This window comes from Vipera ursinii (assembly GCF_947247035.1).
Source record: "Vipera ursinii genome assembly, chromosome: 10".
NCBI classification, from domain to species: domain Eukaryota; kingdom Metazoa; phylum Chordata; class Lepidosauria; order Squamata; family Viperidae; genus Vipera; species Vipera ursinii.
Window position 1 is genome coordinate 23096465 of NC_139520.1, and position 18615 is coordinate 23115079.

The following is an 18615-nucleotide window of genomic DNA, read 5'->3' on the forward strand; positions in this document are numbered from 1 at the left end:
TGTCAAGCCAGTTTTGTTTGTTTCAGAGTTTCTAGAAACCAAGGACTTACTAGATATTGAGAAAAAGTCTTCTCGTCCTTCAACAGTGGTGAAATCATTGGGAGTCATTGTCCTACGTTCCACCGGCAAGTGCTGTTTCAATGGCCATGCCACAGCCAGGCCTGAAAACCCTCCCTCCAGAGGTTGCCGCCCACCTCTGACTCTGGGTGGCTTGCAGCACAAAAATGGCAAGCCTCTACCTCCTGGATTAGTGCCAGGGAAGGGGAAAGCCCCTCTCAGGCCTCCAAGAAAGGGCTTAATGCCAGGAAAGGTGCCATATTCTGAAAGAAAGTTGGTTACGAATGTCTGCATGGTAGAGCGACGCAATATGCATTGAAGCCAGACTCTGTGGAAAAATCCATGTGCTGGGTATTGGGTCTCAGCGCTCGGTATCAGGCCTTCAGTTCTGCCAACCCAGAGGATTAATAAGGCTCCCAGGAGCCCTGAATTAAAGGTCTCTCCCAGCCAGGAAAGCTGCTAGCTTCTCATCAGGCCACAGATATTTGCTTTTTCATGCATGGAAGGAAAGAGGAGGTGCCCCATGGCGTCCTGGCAAGGGGAAGACTGGAAGGGACCAGCTGACGGCATTCGGGTTTCTTCCTCGGCCTTCCGTGAGAAGCAAGTGGCCTCCTTGCAGATCCCAAAGTGTCATCCAGCCCAGCCTCGGTTCAGATGCCTCTCACAGTTTATGTGCAGGAGGACTGGTGCTTGCTTTCTCGGGCGCCTTGGTTTCTCCTGGGCCAGGCAGGCCCTTGTCATCGAGCAGAGCAGGGGGCACCCGCCAAATCTCCCATGATGAGGCTGTCCTGAGTGAGCCAGGCCACAACTGTTTCTCTCGACTTCCCAGGCAGCATTCTTCCGGAGCAGGCAGTTCAGAAGAAGGGTGGCACTAAGAGGCCCCAAGCAATACCTTTCCTCCGTGGAGGCCATCCTCTGTTGCGAGGCCGGCTCTCAGCCAGGGGAGCAGCTTTGAAACCTGCTTTTTAGCGAGGTAAAGATGAAAGAGCTGGGTCTATAGGTATGTTACTGTTTTTCAGCTTTATCTGTTTGGGCTTGTTCCATACAAATGGACTCTAGTACTGTTTGGATGGACATTCTGCTGGACTTTGGCAGAGACCCCTAGTTTTCCTTGGCAGATGTACATGCATTGGGGAAAAGTTCCTCCTCCCTTTCTCCACATAGCCTTTGCAGCCCTGCATGGTGGGCTTGTGCCGTACCTCCAAATTAAGGTCATTTTCAGCCAGTGGGGGAGAAGATGATGCCATGGTGGGAGCCTTTCTTGTTGCATAGGGAGGAGGAACTTCGGTGGTCTCTTTCCCTCTCACCCCAGAGGCTCCCCATCTTGACCTCTGGGTGATGCCATTTCTACAGAATCCAAGCAAGGCTGCCCTCCCTGGGCAGTTTCAGGGTTGCAGCACAGTAAGCTCAAGAGGATGGGACAGCATCAGGCCCTGGAGATGCTGCTCCAAGAGTGTCAGTTTCTCAAGGCCCAGGTGAGCTCCAGAACTCCCTTCTACTTCCCCCGGAAGCCAGGGCAGCACCTTATTTTCTCTGCCTCTGTATACTTCACAGCTCCGACAATCTAAGGCAGTGACCCAGGAGCAGGAAAGAGAGCGCTCTCTTCAAATTGAGCGGGACCGGCATATGCAGGAGCAGTTGAGGCAAGCAGAGACTTCTATCCAAGTTCTGGAAAGCAGCTTGGATCTTTATAAGAAGAAATACCAAGCTGCTCTGGGCCAAGTTGGCGAACTAGAGAGTCAGATGCAGCATCTGGAAGAAGAGGTGATCACTAGTCAAGTTCTCCCCTGATGGTGCTGAGAAGCTGAGGGCAATAGACCGAACAACAGCCTTTCTGCCACCATCCTCACCCTAAACTGCTCTGCTGTAGGCCAGGAGGAAGGCTGCCATGCGTGCAAAGAAGCTGGGCAATCTTTGGAGTAGCGGCCAAGCAGAGGACGGCCTTGGGCAACTCAATGCTTGGGAGACGGGCTGGGCTTTGCAGCTCACAGGCCAGCGAGACCAGACCATCCAGGAGCTTCAGGAACAATTGGCAGTCAGCCACAGCAAGGTGAGTGTGGCCACAGCCCTTTTCCTTCCACTCTATAGAAGGAAAGCTGGCATGTGGGGGGTGGAAACTCTGGTGTGAACTGCGACAGATGTCAAGCTTCAAGTCTGTGGTGAGAAAAGGGCCTAGGATTTAAATCCTGGCTCTGACACACAGAAATCTCGGGAGTGCTTGTCCTATGTTCCACAATAGCCTGATCTTTTATGAGTTCATGATGTCTTATTTACACCCAGCCTTGGCGTGTCTGGGAAGCTTGGGCAGGTGGCTGCTGAGTGTGTGTGTGGGGGGGGAGGGGTTTTGCCGAAGGAGCCATATTGCCTTGTCTGGTGGGAAGCTGACATATGCAACATGCTGGTTGTTCCTCCCTAGAGGAGGCTCCTGAGATGGGCTCTGTTTCAGCTGCAGCAGCAAAAGGAAGCCGTGGCTAGCCTGCGCCGAGAGCTTGCATCTTACAAGTTGACTCACAGCTGCTCAGATACAAAGTACAGAAAACAGATGATCAGCCAGGCAATACTTCATCAGGTAGGCTTGTACCCATAGTGCTGGCCAGCTGGAGCAAGCAGTGGGGGACCTGTCACAACAGGAGCAAAAACCTAGCAACCTTTGTCTCGGTTGGACTTGCCTAGAGGCTACAGCAGGCAGAAGAGGAGGGTTTGCAGCAGCAGGCGGAAGCCTACCGGGCCCTGGTGCAAGAACTGAAGCTAGAGCTGGCACGGGAGGCTGAGCTGAACAGCAAGACCTTGAAAGGTAGAGGCCCCCTCCCTCTCCAGTCCCCTCAGCTGGTCCTTCCCACACTAAACCCAGCATGTGCAGCCAGGGGTCCCGGCTGACTGGGCCTTGTTTCAGATCTGGCTCGCCTGGAACTGGCTGTGCAGAGCCTGTGCCAAGAGGCAGCAAAGGAGCAGAATTGGCAACTGCGGGAGCTGGCTGTGCTGCAGCACCACGCTTGCCCAGTGCAGGCCCTGCTGGGACAGAGCCATCAGCTGTGCACACAGAAGGAATGGGTGAGCCCAGGGATACCAGCTGGGGAGGGCTTTGCCAGGGGAACATAGACACTCGCTCATGCCCCTCCTCTTCTCCGTGCCATTCAGAAACCGGACAGGCTCCTTCAAAGGGCATGGGCTAATTGCGGCATCTTCTGGGACTGGGCCCATCCCTTGAATGCTACCTCAAATGAGGCCAAGCAATGCCGAGCGGTCTCTTGGCCTGGTGTGACCCCAGTGCTGCAGCCAAGGAGGCCCAAGAGCCCAGAACAGTTCCGGAAGGCTGGTAAGAAGGCTGGCTCCAGGTGTGTCGGATGGGGTAGATCACACGGGGGCCAAGAGGGCCAATTTGTGGGTTGCTCCTTCCCTTCTCCCTTCTTCTCCTTGCTTGCTCACCAGCTGATAGGCAGAAATTCTATTTCATTCTTACTTAGAGACGTTTATCCCATTTTTGTAATGCCTGGGCCAAGTGCTTCCGAAGCATCAACTGCCGAGAGTGGCAGGAATAAGACAAAACTTCCAAGTTTCTGTTGGTGCAAAAAAAGTATATCTGTAATCCTGGCCCAGTCCAAACATGCCGGTCCATGGGAGTCCAAGATCCCGGGGCCCTGCCTGAGCCTTTCCTTCTACCCGCAGCAATGAAGGTGGCCCAGGAGCAGCCGTGGGAGAGCGGCCTCAAGCCTCAGCATCTTGGGAAAGTTGGCTGCCCACTGGAGGTTCTCCTTGGAAGAGGCCGTCTAGCTGAAGCAGAACTGGAGCAGAAAAGGTCTCTTCCCTCGGCTGAAGCAGGCCAGGTTGGGGAGGGGACCTGCCTCTGGGTAGCAGATAACCGACTGCTTTCCTCTTAGCTTCTTGGGAGGAGGTGGTCCTTCTGCTGCTGCCAACTCTGCCAGAGAACTGCTAAAGAAGCTGATGGAGGAGCTGAGCAGGTCCGAGCGGCAACCTCTGGAGCTGGAGCTGTTGCGGCAGCAGGTGAGCTGCGTGAGGTGGACAGGAACAAGCCCTTCCCCTGGAGAAGCAAGAGCCTGTTTCTCTGTCCCGGAGAGCACCTGCCTTGACTTATGACATCTGGAGAGCCACATCGCTGGGATGGGATTGACGGCCAACTTCCCATGCAGTTACAGGAGACGGAGTGGAGAGTGCAGGACCTGCAGGCCTGTGTGATGGAGCAGAAGGCAGAGAACCGTTCTCTGCAAGAGCAGCTGACCAAGCAAATGGCTGCCTTGGGGCTGGTGCATGGACGCTTCAGGCAGGCCCGGCTGCAGCTGCAGCACCAGGCAGAAGAGGTGAGTGAGCCCAGAGGGCTGATGTCCAATGGCTGGGCAGCTCCTGTGTCCTGGCAGCACCACCAAACATCAGCTGATAAAAGGACCAGAGATCTCAAAACCCTCAATAAGGGCTCCAACTTCTGCATTGCTCCTACCCTTCCCAGCCTCTCTCCCAACATGAAAGGTGGCAGGCGTTCTGGAGGGGCCAAGTTTTGCCTGTCCTTGTTTGGCAGGAGCAGTTCTGGCAAATAGGCATGTGGCCACCAGCTGGCATTGCATGGAGGACAGGGATAGGGCGAGTGGGGTGGGCCCAGCCTGCCCTCTAGTGCTGGATGCCGTAGGCTCTGCCCTCCAAGCTTCACTAGTTCCCTATTTATCTTCCTAGCACCAGCACATCTTAGCTGCACACTCTCCACCATTCCACACTATTTGTAGCTCCGACTCCCCATTCTTTCTTCCATGCACTGCCTGCCCCCCAGGAGGGCAACCAGGCACTGGGGAGGGAAATGACCTCTTGCCTGTCCTCTTGACTGGCCTGTTTCAAGGAGATCTCCAAAAAGAAAGAATTCTTGCATTGCCCCCGTCCTTGCCTGCTGTCCCATGCATTCCACCCAAGAGGGCAGAAGGGGGACACAGTGATTGTCAGTCAAGGTCCTGTTACTCCCTAAAGGTGGGCAGGAATCAAACCAGAAGCTCTGTTGATGGAGCCCCAGCCCATTTCGCTCAGAGGGTGGCTGAAGGGGCGATGGCCCTGAGGAGCGTAGAGTGACTCTGGTCTCTAGCCCTTCTCTGCTGTCCTTGGCTGGTCATTTGCAGTAGATCACTCTGGATCACAGCATGGCAACCAACCCAGATCGCTGTTTTCTTCACCAGCAGATAGAATCCTTACTAATCTCCTTGGAGGCATCCCGTGCTGGCCACCACTGGCTACACCAGGAGAGCGAACTGGTGCTGGCCAATGTTCGCCAGTGGGTAAAGGAGCAAAAGTAAGTGTCAGAAGTGAGCAGAGGACAACCCAAAAGAGATGGGTGCTTCTGCTGTTTGCTAGGGATCAATCTGGGGCAAAGGGGAGGTGCCGGCTGCTTCCTCAGCATCATCCTTTTGTTACAGGCAGGTGAATGAGGAGCTGGGCCACAAACTCCGAACGCAGATCAAGCAAATTGCCCAGCTCACTGGCGAGAGAGAGTGAGTGAGAAAAGCTGCTCTTTGGTGCTGGGGTGGGGTTCCTTCACGCATACATATGCTTCGTTTAGGATGGACTGAAAAATGGCTATGGGCACCTTTAAATTCCAGGCACCTGCAATGATGATGGAGGTTAGGGTTACTTAACCCTGGGTTCTTTGCACCCCTTCTTCCTCCCACAGCCTTCTGCATCAACTATTGGAGAGGCTGCAAGAGGACAACCAACAGCTGAAGAATGAAGCCAGTGAAAAGCGCATTATATGTGAGCGCATCAAGGTGAGTGCCAAGAACCACCAGACTGGCAGGAGAGCAGATGATGCCCAATTACAGCCCACCTCCGATTTCCTTGATTGGCCAAGTAGCAGAGGGAGACGGAGATTACCTACAGCAGGGGTCCCCAACCCTTGGTCCGCAGACCAGAACCAGTCTGCAGCCTGTTGGGAATTGGGCCATACAAGTAGCGGGTGAGTGCGTGAAACCACCCCCTCTCCCCCGTTGCCAGTCCATGGAGCTGGAAAGGTTGGGGACCGCTGGCCTAAAGGAAGCATACTTTGACCTGCTCCCACAGAACCCTCTTTATTGCAGCAGACTCTTAAACACACTGATCTGCATCTTAACAAAAGAGGTCTTGGTCTTGCTGAAACCTTATTGCTTCCCAATCGGGCAGCCTACAATCAAAAAGAGGCTGCAAGGTAATGGATGGGAGAGAATTGGGTCTCCAGCTCCTGTTTGCAAGTAGAAGCAAGTGGACCAGGAGAAATAGAACGCTAGACTAGGATGGGTTGGGTCTGGCCTGGCCTGGCGAGTGGGTCTAAACATGAAGTCTTTGGTTGCAGGCTCTCCACAACAGTGATTTGGAGCCACAGGCTGTACTGCGACAACTCTGGCACATACTTCTGTTGTGAACAAGCGCTTCTACTCCCATTGCACTCATCTGCCTTTCCAGGGGCCAAAGCCAGAGAAGGCAGATCTGGAGAGAAGATAAACCATGTCCAGAAAAGCTGGTCTACAGCCAGAAGTGATCCCTTCCTGCAGACCCAGCTTTGCTATTGAGGCAACTTATCTAAGTGCCCCATTTGTAGCAGCTGTCATGATGTCCCACTTCTACCAGAGTACCACCCTTGCTTGAAAAAAGGACCCATTCTGTTGACACCAAAACAACAGCCACCAAAAAAGTCCAGGAGCAACAATGTTTATATAAACAATAAAATGATATCCTGATCTCAGCAGCATAAGGGTCCGGCCAACAGAGCCAACGCAAAGCTATATATAATGCGGAGGTGTCCATGGCTAGAGGCCAAAGCGTGCTGGTGTATGGCGAGGGGTGGCAAGCCGGCCTTGCTCCTTGCGGCCTGGTGTATAAATCTTTGTGGATCTGCAAAAAGGGGCACAAACAGGAGGCTGAAGTGAGCAGACTACACCAGGCTTGGGACTCTCCCCCCCCCCGGAAGAGACGCCCACAGGGCCATACCTGGCACTGCCCACTGGGTTGCAGCGCTCCTGTTCTTCCCTGCGGGCACGGAGCTGCTCTTCCGCGAGCGCCATCTCTTCTTCCATGGCAGAGGCTTCTTCCTTGGCTCGCCGCCGGCTCTCCTGAAATAGAAAAAGCAACCACGCAAGGCGTCATCCGTCGTCTTCCACCTTGCTTTACTATGAAACGTGGCCCAACCCAAATACTGTTACACAGACCTGATGTTTATATCGTGATTGATGAGCAGGGGTATTAGTTTTTTTAAAAAAATATTTCCAAGCAAGAACTGCAGCCTGCCAGAATCAGATCCAGTTGGCTTTCTTTTGGAGCAACTAGATGCTCCCTCAGCAGCTCATTCTCACCTGACGAGACTTGCCAGCGTGCTTGATGCTGTAGAACATGGGCCCCAATTCAGCCAGCCATTCACCATCCACCGCTGTGACGCACTGCATGTACTCCTGCAGGGTAAAGGCAGAGGTGAGGGAGCCCGTAGTGGAGAAAAACAGGTCCACCCCCACCTGCCAGAATCATCGGCTGCAGGCACCGTTCTCACCTTGGTAGTCATCACCAGTTCATGGTAGACAATATAGTCGGGAGTGTAGCCCATCCCAAAAAGCGAGCTGGTAGGGTGCAAGTGGCAGCGCATCCCCGTGCGGATGTTGACGTATTCCCCGATGCCCTGTAGCAGAGCAAGAAGGTCAGTGTTGCCCGACTCCAGTTCCTTCGTAGGCCTTTAACTGCTTTAGGAAATCAACCTGAACACAAAACCGGCCTGGAACAGCCAGAAGACACTAGAGAAAAGGGGGACGAGCACTTGGGTGCAAGCGATGTGGAAAATCTGTAATTAATCCTCCATGCTGAGACAGGAATGTGGGATTTTGGACACGGCATTCCAGGAGAACATTCCTTCGTGGACTGGGTCTGGGTTAACCAAGAGAACGCCTGACGGAGGGCCACAGGTTTCATACACAAGGGTCCTACATTTGAAGGGTCCCAGGAGTCGGACCTTCTCTGCCATCGTGCCCACTTTATGCAACGTTCCCCCCACCCCCCAAGTTAGCTCTATCCCTGTTGATAGTCAAGGATGTCCTCAGAACCTGGTTATGTCTTCAGGCTTGGGGTCTCAGTAAATGTGGGACTTTTTAAGGTGGCTTCCCTATTGTGGTTGCGCTCTGTGTATGTGTGTGTGTTTGTGTGGTTTGATTTTTAATGATGGGTGTTTATATTTTTACAATGAGTGTTTTGTAACAACTATTTTTACATTTTGGTTTTATTATTTTCTGCTGCCAAGAGTCACTTCCAATGAGATGGGTGGCTATTGTATATCAATTTGATTAATAAATAAATAAATTGAAGCTTCCTCGGTGCTGGATCCAGACCTGGCCTGCACCTTCCGAGACTCCCCAAAATGAATCTGGCTGAGGACGATGGGGGAGGAGACAAGCCCAGCAAGCGGCAAGGCCGCCTTGGGGGTGCAACAGATGGGGCAGGGCAGCAGCAGAGCCCCTCCTCACCTTCAGTCTTGCAGCCTGGTGAAAGTAAGCAGCACAGATGCACTTGCGAACCACATCCCAGTCAGTGCCACAGGAAGCCAGGCTCATGTGTTGCTGTACCATGATGTCCTTCAGCTGTGCCCGCACCTCCCGCACCTGGAAAGCAAGGGCCAGAGCAGGTTCAGCTCCCCCCAGAGTTGCTCTGCGCCCAGCTGGCACCTCTTGGGCCTGCCCAAACGCCCACCTTGCGCATGGCCTTTGCGTGAACAAAGTGCTCGTTGCACCAGAGCGTGGAATAACTATTATTTTTCCACTGCAGATAAACATTGAGGTAAGTCAAGTGGTCGCTCTCGGGAACAGCAAACTTTTCTCGCACCTGGTCGCTTTCTTCCTCCCGACCCTGCAGAGACGGCAGAAAGAAAAGTGACAGATCGGGAAGACCACTCCTGACAGCAACGACCCAAAGAGTCCCTGACCCACCTTTGGCCGGTAAAAAATGGCTGGGACCGAGAGCATGGAGACGATCAGCAGGATCTCAGAACTGCAGCCCATATCACAAGAAACAATCAGCATCTTGGAAAGGGCTGGATCGAGGGGAAACTCCACCATCAGGCGTCCAGTCGATGTCAGGCCACCTGGGGGGACAGTGATCTTCTGAGCCAAGCCCCACAGAAGAAGCACAACCTCCCCACACACACATATGGGGGAAGGGTTGTTCCACCCAACCTGTGTTATCAAGCGCCCCAAGAATCCACAGCTGGTACATTGAGTTGAGCATGTTGTCTTCTGGAGGGGGATCCATAAAGTGGAACTGCAGCAGGTCCTGCACCCCCAAAGACTTGAGAAGCAGCACCACGTTGGCCAGATTGGTACGCTGGATCTCGGGGACAGTTGTGCTCAGCAGTTCATTCTTGTATGCACTTTGGGTGTACAGTCTGCTCGGGAAAGAGAGCAACCACCTCAGTGGAGCAGCCTGGGCCACGGCAGAACCAGATTTGGCAGCTGCAGCCAAGCATTGACTGCAGCACCCTCTCACTGCAAGGAGACCCTTTGGATACGTACAACTCCTACCTGAAACACTGACCTGGGCCTGTCCTTCCAGCTCGGCCAGAGCGCTGATTTGCATTAGCCTGGCTGATTGGATAGATCTGCAGAGCATCCATGCCAATCCGTGGATTGAAGACCTGAGATGTAACAAGTAGGGTAAGCCGGGGCTTCATCCCTAGGACTTTACACATTCCCTAAGCATGCTTCCTTACCTTCAGTTTGCAATATCCGGAGTCAATCACAAACATGATCCCATCAACCGTCAACGAGGTCTCTGCAATATTGGTTGCCACAATACACTTTCTGACTCCATCTGGTGCCTGCCAAGAATCCAAGTTTCAAGATGCAGCTGCCAATCCATCAGCAACTTTGAAACACTCGCTTCCCCCAAGGAAAGGCTCTGAGGGGGTGGCTTTTGACTCCAGCATCTTTGCTTTCAGAAGCAAAGTCCTGCAAAGGCTTAACAATCCCTTTGATTGAAATGGCCTGTATCCACAGCTCCTGAAAAAGCTTCTAGTTTCTACTTCCTAAGAAGAGAAAGATGTTTGACTTCTCAAGCCATGGCATAAAATCCATCTATTCCCAGGGCTCTCACTTTTGCTGCAGATCAGGCTGCTTGCCAACTATTCTAATTTTGAGCTTGGCAGAAGCCATGATAAGACTCTTCAAGCTTCCAGCTACCATTGCCAAGTAAATCCGAGATTGTCACTAGTGGAAAAGCAACAGGCTGTACCTTCTGGAAGATCTTGGCCTGCAAATCTGAGGGTAGCTGAGAGTAGATTGGTAGCACGGCCAGGGCAGGAGCATTTTCCAGCTCTTCCAGATGTTCCACAATCTGCTCAGACGTGACCTGCAGGACGAAGTGAGGCGAATATATATGCATTATAGGGCTGACTAGGATCTTAAAACACGCCCACAGATGGACTCACCTCAATGTCCTCCTGGCCTGGCATGAAAATGAGGATATCTCCAGCAGCACTGGAGAGGTGGACCTGCAGGGCCTGCTTCACTGCTGCCTCCACATAGTCTTCTTGCGGAGTCTGAAAGAGCAAAAAAGAGGCTGATGCACCCATCCAGCTGTCAGCTGGACGGCTTGGTCCAGGCCTCTGATTACTTCCATACCTTGCTGAAGAGAACGTCAACAGGAAAGGTGCGGCCTGGAATGTGGAAGATGGGCACATTCCCAAAGAAAGACGCAAACTTCTCTGCATCCATGGTGGCCGAGGTAACAATCAGCTTGAGATCTGAACGCCGGGCTACCACCTATGAAAGGACAAGATTGTTGCCAAAGAGCAATATGAAAATGCCAAATTTGCAGCCACTCATTTTGCATTCTTTCTTCCTTTTGCCCAATGAAAGTTTCAGAGATTTGCTTCTCGGTTCTTAAGGGATTCACCACTTCAGTTTCCTAACTATCATGACTGCCTATGCAATAGGTTGCTTCTGATCAGCTGCCTCTTTGCAACCCCCAATATAACAAAATATTGAAATGGGCAGCCAATGCATTTCAACCAATTGTGCTCACCTTCTTCTGACCCAGCAGCACTACACAGAGTGTGGCTGAGGCTGGCCACATTAACTTTAGGAGGAGTTCCTAGTCATTTGTAGAGCAAAGAATCATTCTGAAGATTGTACTAGAAACACCCTGACAGAGAAAGACCTAAACAAGGGACTTTGTAGGTCATCTAGGCCAACCCTCCCTCTGCTCAAACAGGAGACCCTGTAGCACACTATATTTAAGAAGCAGCCCATGAAACTGTTGCTTTGAATAAGACCACTGATATGCAGGAAAGATCTTTGGAGACAGGTGAAGAAATGCTGCCTAGGGAATGGGAAAGGAAGGAGCCTCGCCCCACCCCAGCTGCACAGGGGGTGGAACAAGAGGCTCAGGAGGGATCCTCCCTGAGTTCATAAACTGTAAAGGCAAAGTTGACTCTATGTTAATATAACCTTACAATAAAAGAATGAGCTCGTTTGGTCACGTTTCCTGTCTCGTCTACCTGGTATGGCTGACAAATCTGCTCTGAAGGCCCTATAAAGCCAGGCTGCTAGGAGCAGCATCTCTAGAGGGCTCTGGGTTGCTACCTATGGCAATGCTGCCATACTGCTGAATGGATAAAGGCTGAGCGAGGTTGGCAATTACAGCCTAAGCAGGTGAAGGACTTCAGCAGGCCCAGGGTCACTTTCACTGAAACACAAGCAAGGAGCTCTTTATCCCTCAGTCCTCTAAGCCCTCAAAATGGATGACAACGCTCCACATTAGCAGCTTTTTCAACAAAAAGTTGCCCTCTTAGGATAAAATCAAAGAGGGCTTCAGACATACAATTGAAAAGATGCTTCCCATTCAGGCAGTTCTGGGCAACACAGGATCAGGCTGTCAATGCTGCTAATATTGGATGTTCCCACTTTGACAACTGATGAAAATGCAGCCATTTTCTCTATTCCCTTAACATGCTTTTTCTTACTTTAGACGTTAGGTGCAGCGGTTGGGGGTTGGGATGTAAGCTCAGCTAGCCGTAAGGCTGTGGTGGGAACCCAAGGACAATCTGATAAGGTTTTGGGGACTGTGGAGCTAAGGAGAAAGCCCGGACTTTAAGCTAATTGGAGAATGTGATTTATGGCAGTTTATTGGGGGTGGGAATTGCACTTTGTTACTTTGTATTAGGGGGAAAGGAATTTAGGTTTTGGGTTTAACTATGTAGTGCCCATACGTTATTTCCCAAATAAAAGATTCTTTAAGGAAAACAATGCCTCAAAGTTCTTTTGAAGGGTTTCATCTATCAGAACCATGACACAGGCGGCTCTGAAATGCCCACAGCTCCCAAGAGGAGAAGCTGGAGTTGCTTGCTCACAACTGCTGCTGCCGCCGCTGCCACCACCACCTATTGACCGGCCACACCTAGAATGTTTACAACACCCACCCACCCATCCCGGGTTCCTGGGAAATTAAAAGTGGGGCAGGAAGAATATCAACATGCCTAGCTTTACCTACTAAGAGACAATTTCAGCCTTGGTCCTAGCTCCACCTTATTATCTACTCTTCAATACCCAGTAGCACACACACCGGCATGTATGTTTCATCCACTACAGGAGCCCTGCCAGAAACCCCGGGCAAAACCCACCCTGCAACCTACTTCTCGCAGGAGCCCAAACAGCACATCTGTGTTGAGTGAGCGTTCATGAGCCTCGTCCATGATGATGGCACTGTAGTGATCAAGGTCAGCTTCACGCAGAGACTCCCGAAGCAAGATCCCGTCCGTCATGTACTTAATCACGGTGCTCTCTGAAGTGCAGTCCTCAAAGCGGATGGCATAGCCCACCTGGCCCAGACACAAGGCCCAAAGGTGAACTCTCCAAGCAGGCCAGAAAGGGCCCAGCCCCCGTGGCCCTTGGCTGGCCTCTGAGTGAAGGAAGCCAACCCATGGCCTCCCCCAGATGCCCTTTGGCCTGCTGCTTACCTCCTCCCCAAGGGCCACATTCATCTCCTCACTAACACGCTTAGCCACAGACATGGCCGCCACTCGGCGTGGTTGTGTGCAGCCAATCATTCCATAGTCTGTGTAGCCATCCTCATGTAGGTACTGTGTCAACTGCGTTGTTTTGCCACTGCCTGTCTCTCCCACGACAATCACAATGCTGTTGTCTCTGTCAGGAGACAGCAAGCTCTGTCACTGGCTGCAACGATGCTGCATAAAGACCCTTTACCCCCTCCTGGATTTTAAAATTTACAAAATGCCCTGATATTCCCTACAGTGTTTAATACAGGCATTCTACATCATTTTATTTGCCAGGACTTATACCAGAATTTACTGGATACGCGACAGCGTAGCATTGGCTTCAGTAGGACACTGCCCTCCCATCCCATTGTCTGTTCCAAGAGAAGTCTTGGTGAAAGCTAGAGGAGAAAGGGAGGGAAGTGCAGACCTGACAACTGTCAAAAGCTCTTGCTGAACAGCAAAGATGGGCAAATACTGCCTCTGCTCCACAATCGACTTTTTCTTGGCAAACTCGCTGCTTGCCTCACTTTTCTCTTTCACATGTCCAGCAAACTTCTGTTCTGTCCTGCAAGGGGAGGGTTCAGAGCTTTTCATCCTTTCAGGTCACTCTACCCCCCCCCACCAGATCTTTACAACTGACCTCCACCCTACCTGTAATCCACTGTGCCATCCTCAGCCAGGATTTGCCCTGATTCTTCCTCTTCCTTCTTTATGCCCATTATGTTCCCAAGTTTCGTACCTGCCAGCTCCCAGTGCCTGTGCTGGGCCTACAAAAGCAACATCAAGCAGTTATGCTTGCCCTTGGTTCACTCCTGCAAAATAACAAGCCTGGTAACAAGAAACTAATGGTAGGAGCCAAGCCCGTGCACTGACAGAAATCTATTACTAAGCAAGAAATCAAGTGAATGTAGTTGCAGCTAATATAAACCTGTCAATTAAATGAGCCGTCACTGGACACACAGGCCCCCAAATGTCCTTCAGAGCAACAGTTCTGTTCTCAAGGTTAAAGGTCAGCCGTGTGGGTGCATCTCCAGCAAGAGGCGCTATTAGAGAAAAATGCTCTTTTCTTGCTGCTCCTTAAATCCCCTAAGACAAGATCCCACAGCACTACCACTGGGATGAGTAAGCTGCATAGGATCAGTTTGAAACAACTGGCCCCACAGGTACCTGGCTGCTGAACCAGGTGGGGGCATCTTTCAAATGATACCTCAAAAGCTTCCAGTAAACAATGCTGCATTGGTAACTTAGGTGCTATACACAAACAGCAGCTCTTACCTGCTGCATCCCAATCACAGAAAGTAACCAGAGGCTGCCGCCCCTTGGGCAACGCATTACAGCCCCCTCACTAGAAGGTGACGAGAACCTAGACTTCCTTCTTCAAATTTCTGTATCTCTGGCTCCCACCAGTAATGGAAACCGGAGCTACAAGAGCCTTTGCTCAGCTTCAACTGGCTGCCAGCCAAAGCCCTTTGTGGAGAGTGCTACCCCACCCCACCTGGAAGATGGTGTTTTTCTCCAGATCAGGGATTCCTCACCATTCAGTCCCCCCCCCCTCCAGCTTCCTGCCTCAGGATTTCCCTCAGCTTACACAACTGATCCTGGGCCCCTTACTACAAGCCACTTGAGTGCTACATCTGCCTTCCCTGCTGTTAATGGTTATGGGGAGATTATATTATTTATTTTGCTTATTATTTTCCTTAAATCTGCCTTTATTCTTCTTACAAACAACTTAAGGCAGTGAACATATCCACCACACCTTTCTCCTTTAATTAACCCCCACAACAACAATCTTTGAAGTGGGGTGGGCTGAGAGGCTGGACTTGAACTCATGGTCTCCCGCTTTCTAGCCTGTTGTCTTCACCAACAGGCCAAACCAGCCCTCTAGGAAGGAGTCGGGGACCCGCCAGCACCCACACAGCAAGAGACTCAGCCAGCACCTTCTTTCTCTCTTTTTGCTCCCGGTGCTTCCGCACCAACAGGCTGCCTTTGCGGGCAATGATAGCCAGGTCAGAGGTGGCATCTTTGACAGGGATGACGGGCTCAGGCTGAAAAGAGTGAAAAAAGGGATAATTTTAAGGCAACAAACGTCCATTGCTTCCCCCCCCCCAGCATCACGTCATCTCACCTGCTTGGTGAAAACAATGCGCCCATCAAGAAAAGGAGGTACCAGGTTGTGCACCAGAAGATGCACCCGGGCAGCATTATCCTCCTCAAAGTCCTCCTCCACCTCCAGCCGATGCACCACACCACTCGTCAGCATGCGGTTGGTCTCCCAGCGCTCATTATCCTGCCGAGCAAAAGGTTAAATCAGGCAGCAGCCTCCACTTCTGGGCCAAGCAGGCCTTGCAGGGCTCCCAGCAATGGCAGAGAACAAGTGGACTCTCTGCTTCTGGATCACAGCTGAGCCCCAGGCCCCTGCCTTACCTCATTGATCTGCCTGCGCTGAGCTGAGATCCGTGTCTGCTTTTGCCTCTGCAGGTGCTGCTCACGCTTCCTCACGTACTCCTCTGAGGAGGCAGCCAGGGGGTTGTGGAACTCATCGTAGCCCTCGTCCATCATATACCAGTCCCGGTCAGCTTGCTGAATAGAAGCAAAAATGGTTACAAAGTTTCCCCAGAGAAAAACAAGGTATCTTCTCTTGTGCTGCTCACAGAGTTACAATAGCTCCCCCGCCCCCAGGCTGAAGAAGAAGCCCTTTCCTCAACACTACAAACAATTGCAAACTGATCTGATATCACATACACGCACACACAGCCGTTTCACCCAGAGAGGCAAAAAGAAATCTCCAAGCCCCAGGGAGAGGTCTCTTCCTAAGGGTTGGTCAACTGGAACCTATTTCACCTCACACCCATAGCCTACACTTAGAAGGTGAAAAGCAGCCACAGCCACCTCAGTTTGTCAACCTGAGGTTTGCTTTGGTCTCATTCTAAGTTTCTTGCTCCATTTCTCCCCTTTCAGCCATTTGCCTCAAATAGCAAAATAACCAAGAGGTCATCCCAGGGCTTAAAACTGCCAACTCACCCGCTGATCGTCTTCCCATTGCTGCCGTTCTTCCTCTGTTTCAAATGCAATGCCGTCTTCCCCATCCTCGCATCTCCCTAGAAACAGATCTGGTGAGATGCCGATTCTACCTTGGAATAAAGCAAGCCCGGGCCTCTCCCCATTCTTCAACCGTTATCTTACCCCTGCCTCTGGAGAGCCAAGAGGGCCCACCCAAATGCCTTCGGTTGTCAGCCCACTCGTTGTATTTGTAAGTAGGGGTGGGCAAAGGAGTCTCCTCAGGACACCTGCTCCTGCTGGACCTGCAAAGGGCAACCACTGCAAAGTTCACACTTGCAACTCTTGCTGCCCAACCACCTCAGGCCACCTTGTGAGCCTTTAGCCCCACCGTACCGTTCACGGTCCCCCCACTTCTCGCTCTCCCGAGGCTGAGCAGGGGTCCGGTGGCTGCGCTCGGTGTCCCGGCAGGAGGGAGACGGGGAGGGAGACTCCCACTGGGAGCGGCGGGACCCGCTGTAACCGCTGTCTTCCTCCTCCCAGCTCGAGTGCGACGGCGTGGCTGCATCTGAGCACCGGAAAGGAACGAGTGAGCGAGCCAGCCAGCGAGGAGCAAAGCCGCCGCCCCCCCCCGCCAGGCCGGCACCCCGCACCAAGCACCTTTGGGGGGCTGCCGCGGGCTCTCCGGCTCGCTACTCGGGACACTCCTGCTCCTCTCCGAAGAGCCTTCCTTCTCACCACGGGAGCTGCGCCGGCTGCAGTCGCGGGTCTCTGTGGAGAAAGGCCGGTCAGTGGCGCAGGCGGAGGGCCCCGTGGGGCCGGCGCCGGGCTCGGGCTCACCTCGGTCCTGCTTGCGCTCCTGCTCCCTCCGGCGCTCCTTCTCCTTGGACGAGGCGAAGACGCCCTGCTCCCGCCGCTCGCGCTCCCGCTGCCGGCTGCGCTCCCAGAAGCCCTCGCTGACGCCCCCCGGGTGCGACGGCGTCTCCGCCTGGGCCGAGCGGTACTGCCTGCCGAGGAGGGACGGGAGCTCAGCCGGCCTGCCGGGCGGCCCCGGAGCCCCGACGGACCGCCGCCCGCCCCGCTCACCTGTCCCTGCGCCGGCGGCTGCCCCGCTCCGCCCCGTCGCCCGTCTCCTCCGGCAGCTGCCGGGGCGGCTCGCCCCCACCCTCCTCGGCCGCCCCGCCGCGGGGCCTCTTGGCGGGCCGGTCCTCCCGCTCGCGGCGCTTCTGGGCGGCCAGCAGGTCGAGGCCCAGCAGGGAGGCGCGCGGCGCCGGGATCTTGAAGACGTGCTGCTCCTCGGCGGCGCTACGCCGCTTGACCAGCACCAGCCCCCCCACCTGGCCCTCGGGCGCGAGCCCGGCCAGCCGGTGCAGCGAGGCCTCCTCCGCCGCCGCCGCCTCCTCCGCGCGCTCCTCCATGGGCCCCTGCGCGACGCTTCCTCTTCCGGACGGAGCGGGGCCGGCCGTCCCAGAATGCCCCGCGGCGGCCGTCCTTTTGGCCCTTCTTCCGCCATAGAGCCGCGGAGGGCCGATCTAGGCGAAATTCCGCCGCCTCGGAATTTCCTGGTCTTCCGTCGCTTGGGCTGGTTCCGGCCCGGTCCTTATGCACAGCGCGGCCAGGGCTGCCTGCTTGTTCTCGGGTGTCGGAGTCGGCAGGGAACCTTGGCCGTCTCCCGGGCCGGGCCTGGCCTTCCTCCAAAAATGTCCCCTGGAGGACCGCGCGGGCTTGTCCGTGTGCCGGGCGGGAGCCAAGTCCGAAAAGTTTCCTGCCGTTCTTTAAAAGCTATTAGATCAACTGAAATCCTGGGAGCATTTGAAAGCCTGGGCTTGGCTCCAAGCCCGCGGTTGTCACCATTTGGTTTTTTTGCTCGCATAATATTTTAGTCCAGGCTGCCTGTTGATTTAATGTTTCTAGTATTTCTTGGGATTTGGGACTTTGTTACTGATACATTAATGAAGGTAATATTGTGTTAGCATTTTAGGATGCCTCCTCCTCTGGAGTGTAGGAAACCATATTTTCCTTTTCAGCCAAATCCATTCCTTTTGATGTGTGAAAACCAGCCCCTTTCATCAGTCAGATAATAGGACTGTATTCTGAAGTCCTTCCGTGTTGATAGTGTTACAGAAACAAACCCGAGGGAAAAGAGGAGATGCAACCTATTTCAACAGCATCTCTTTTCTCCCATCTTAAACAATGTCTTTGAATTTGTTGCTTTCTGGTGGATCATTTATATTGAATGTATCATTTCTATACCCTAGGTCAGGGGTAGGCAAACTCGGCTCTTTGATGACTCATGGACTTCAACTCCCAGAATTCCTCGGTCAGCATATTCTGGGAGTTGGAAGTCCATGACTCATCAAAGAGCCGAGGTTGCCTACCCCTGCCCTAGGTAAAAACCTGACACCACCACCCCATTAATAAAATGTTTTTCACTTTGCTTGATGTACTTGTAGTTTGGGAGGTTGAAAAAGCAAAGATATTGTTTCTCTCTCAAGAGAAATTTAAGAGAAAGGTGAGACTTAAGGTGCTGGTTCTTACCTTTAAAGCCCTACATGGCTTAGGCCCGGGATACT

General features: G+C 53.0%; 2 protein-coding genes across 3 annotated transcripts; one reads left to right on the forward strand and one right to left on the reverse strand.

Moving 5' to 3' along the window:
- Positions 1 to 580: 580 nt before the first annotated feature.
- On the forward strand, positions 581 to 4607 carry PMFBP1 (polyamine modulated factor 1 binding protein 1; the record flags this gene model as incomplete). The annotated part of the gene is made up of 11 exons (XM_083370281.1): positions 581 to 650; positions 1411 to 1532; positions 1612 to 1821; positions 1928 to 2107; positions 2474 to 2626; positions 2731 to 2851; positions 2951 to 3108; positions 3196 to 3373; positions 3724 to 3853; positions 3936 to 4059; positions 4206 to 4607. 11 exons carry the CDS (start codon positions 581 to 583, stop codon positions 4605 to 4607), a joined length of 1848 nt encoding a protein of 615 aa, XP_083226407.1.
- Positions 4608 to 6713: 2106 nt separating this feature from the next.
- DHX38 (DEAH-box helicase 38) lies at positions 6714 to 17584 on the reverse strand. 2 transcript variants are annotated; one of them, XM_083370426.1, is made up of 26 exons: positions 17129 to 17494; positions 16883 to 17049; positions 16703 to 16813; positions 16439 to 16610; positions 16229 to 16347; positions 16067 to 16143; positions 15470 to 15625; positions 15171 to 15332; positions 14983 to 15090; positions 13697 to 13812; positions 13473 to 13610; positions 13007 to 13193; positions 12683 to 12868; positions 10671 to 10811; positions 10478 to 10588; positions 10282 to 10398; positions 9761 to 9868; positions 9573 to 9685; positions 9228 to 9436; positions 8982 to 9136; positions 8746 to 8901; positions 8523 to 8657; positions 7562 to 7687; positions 7371 to 7466; positions 7009 to 7130; positions 6714 to 6912 (listed from the first exon to the last, which is right to left on the reverse strand). In XM_083370426.1, the coding sequence occupies exons 1-26, from the start codon at positions 17458 to 17460 to the stop codon at positions 6828 to 6830; spliced, it is 3705 nt and encodes a 1234-aa protein (XP_083226552.1). In that variant the 5' UTR covers positions 17461 to 17494; the 3' UTR covers positions 6714 to 6827. The 2 variants fall into 2 exon arrangements, with proteins under 2 accessions (XP_083226552.1, XP_083226553.1); XM_083370427.1 differs by lacking the exon at positions 16883 to 17049 and having other exon boundaries at positions 17129 to 17584.
- Positions 17585 to 18615: the final 1031 nt, after the last annotated feature.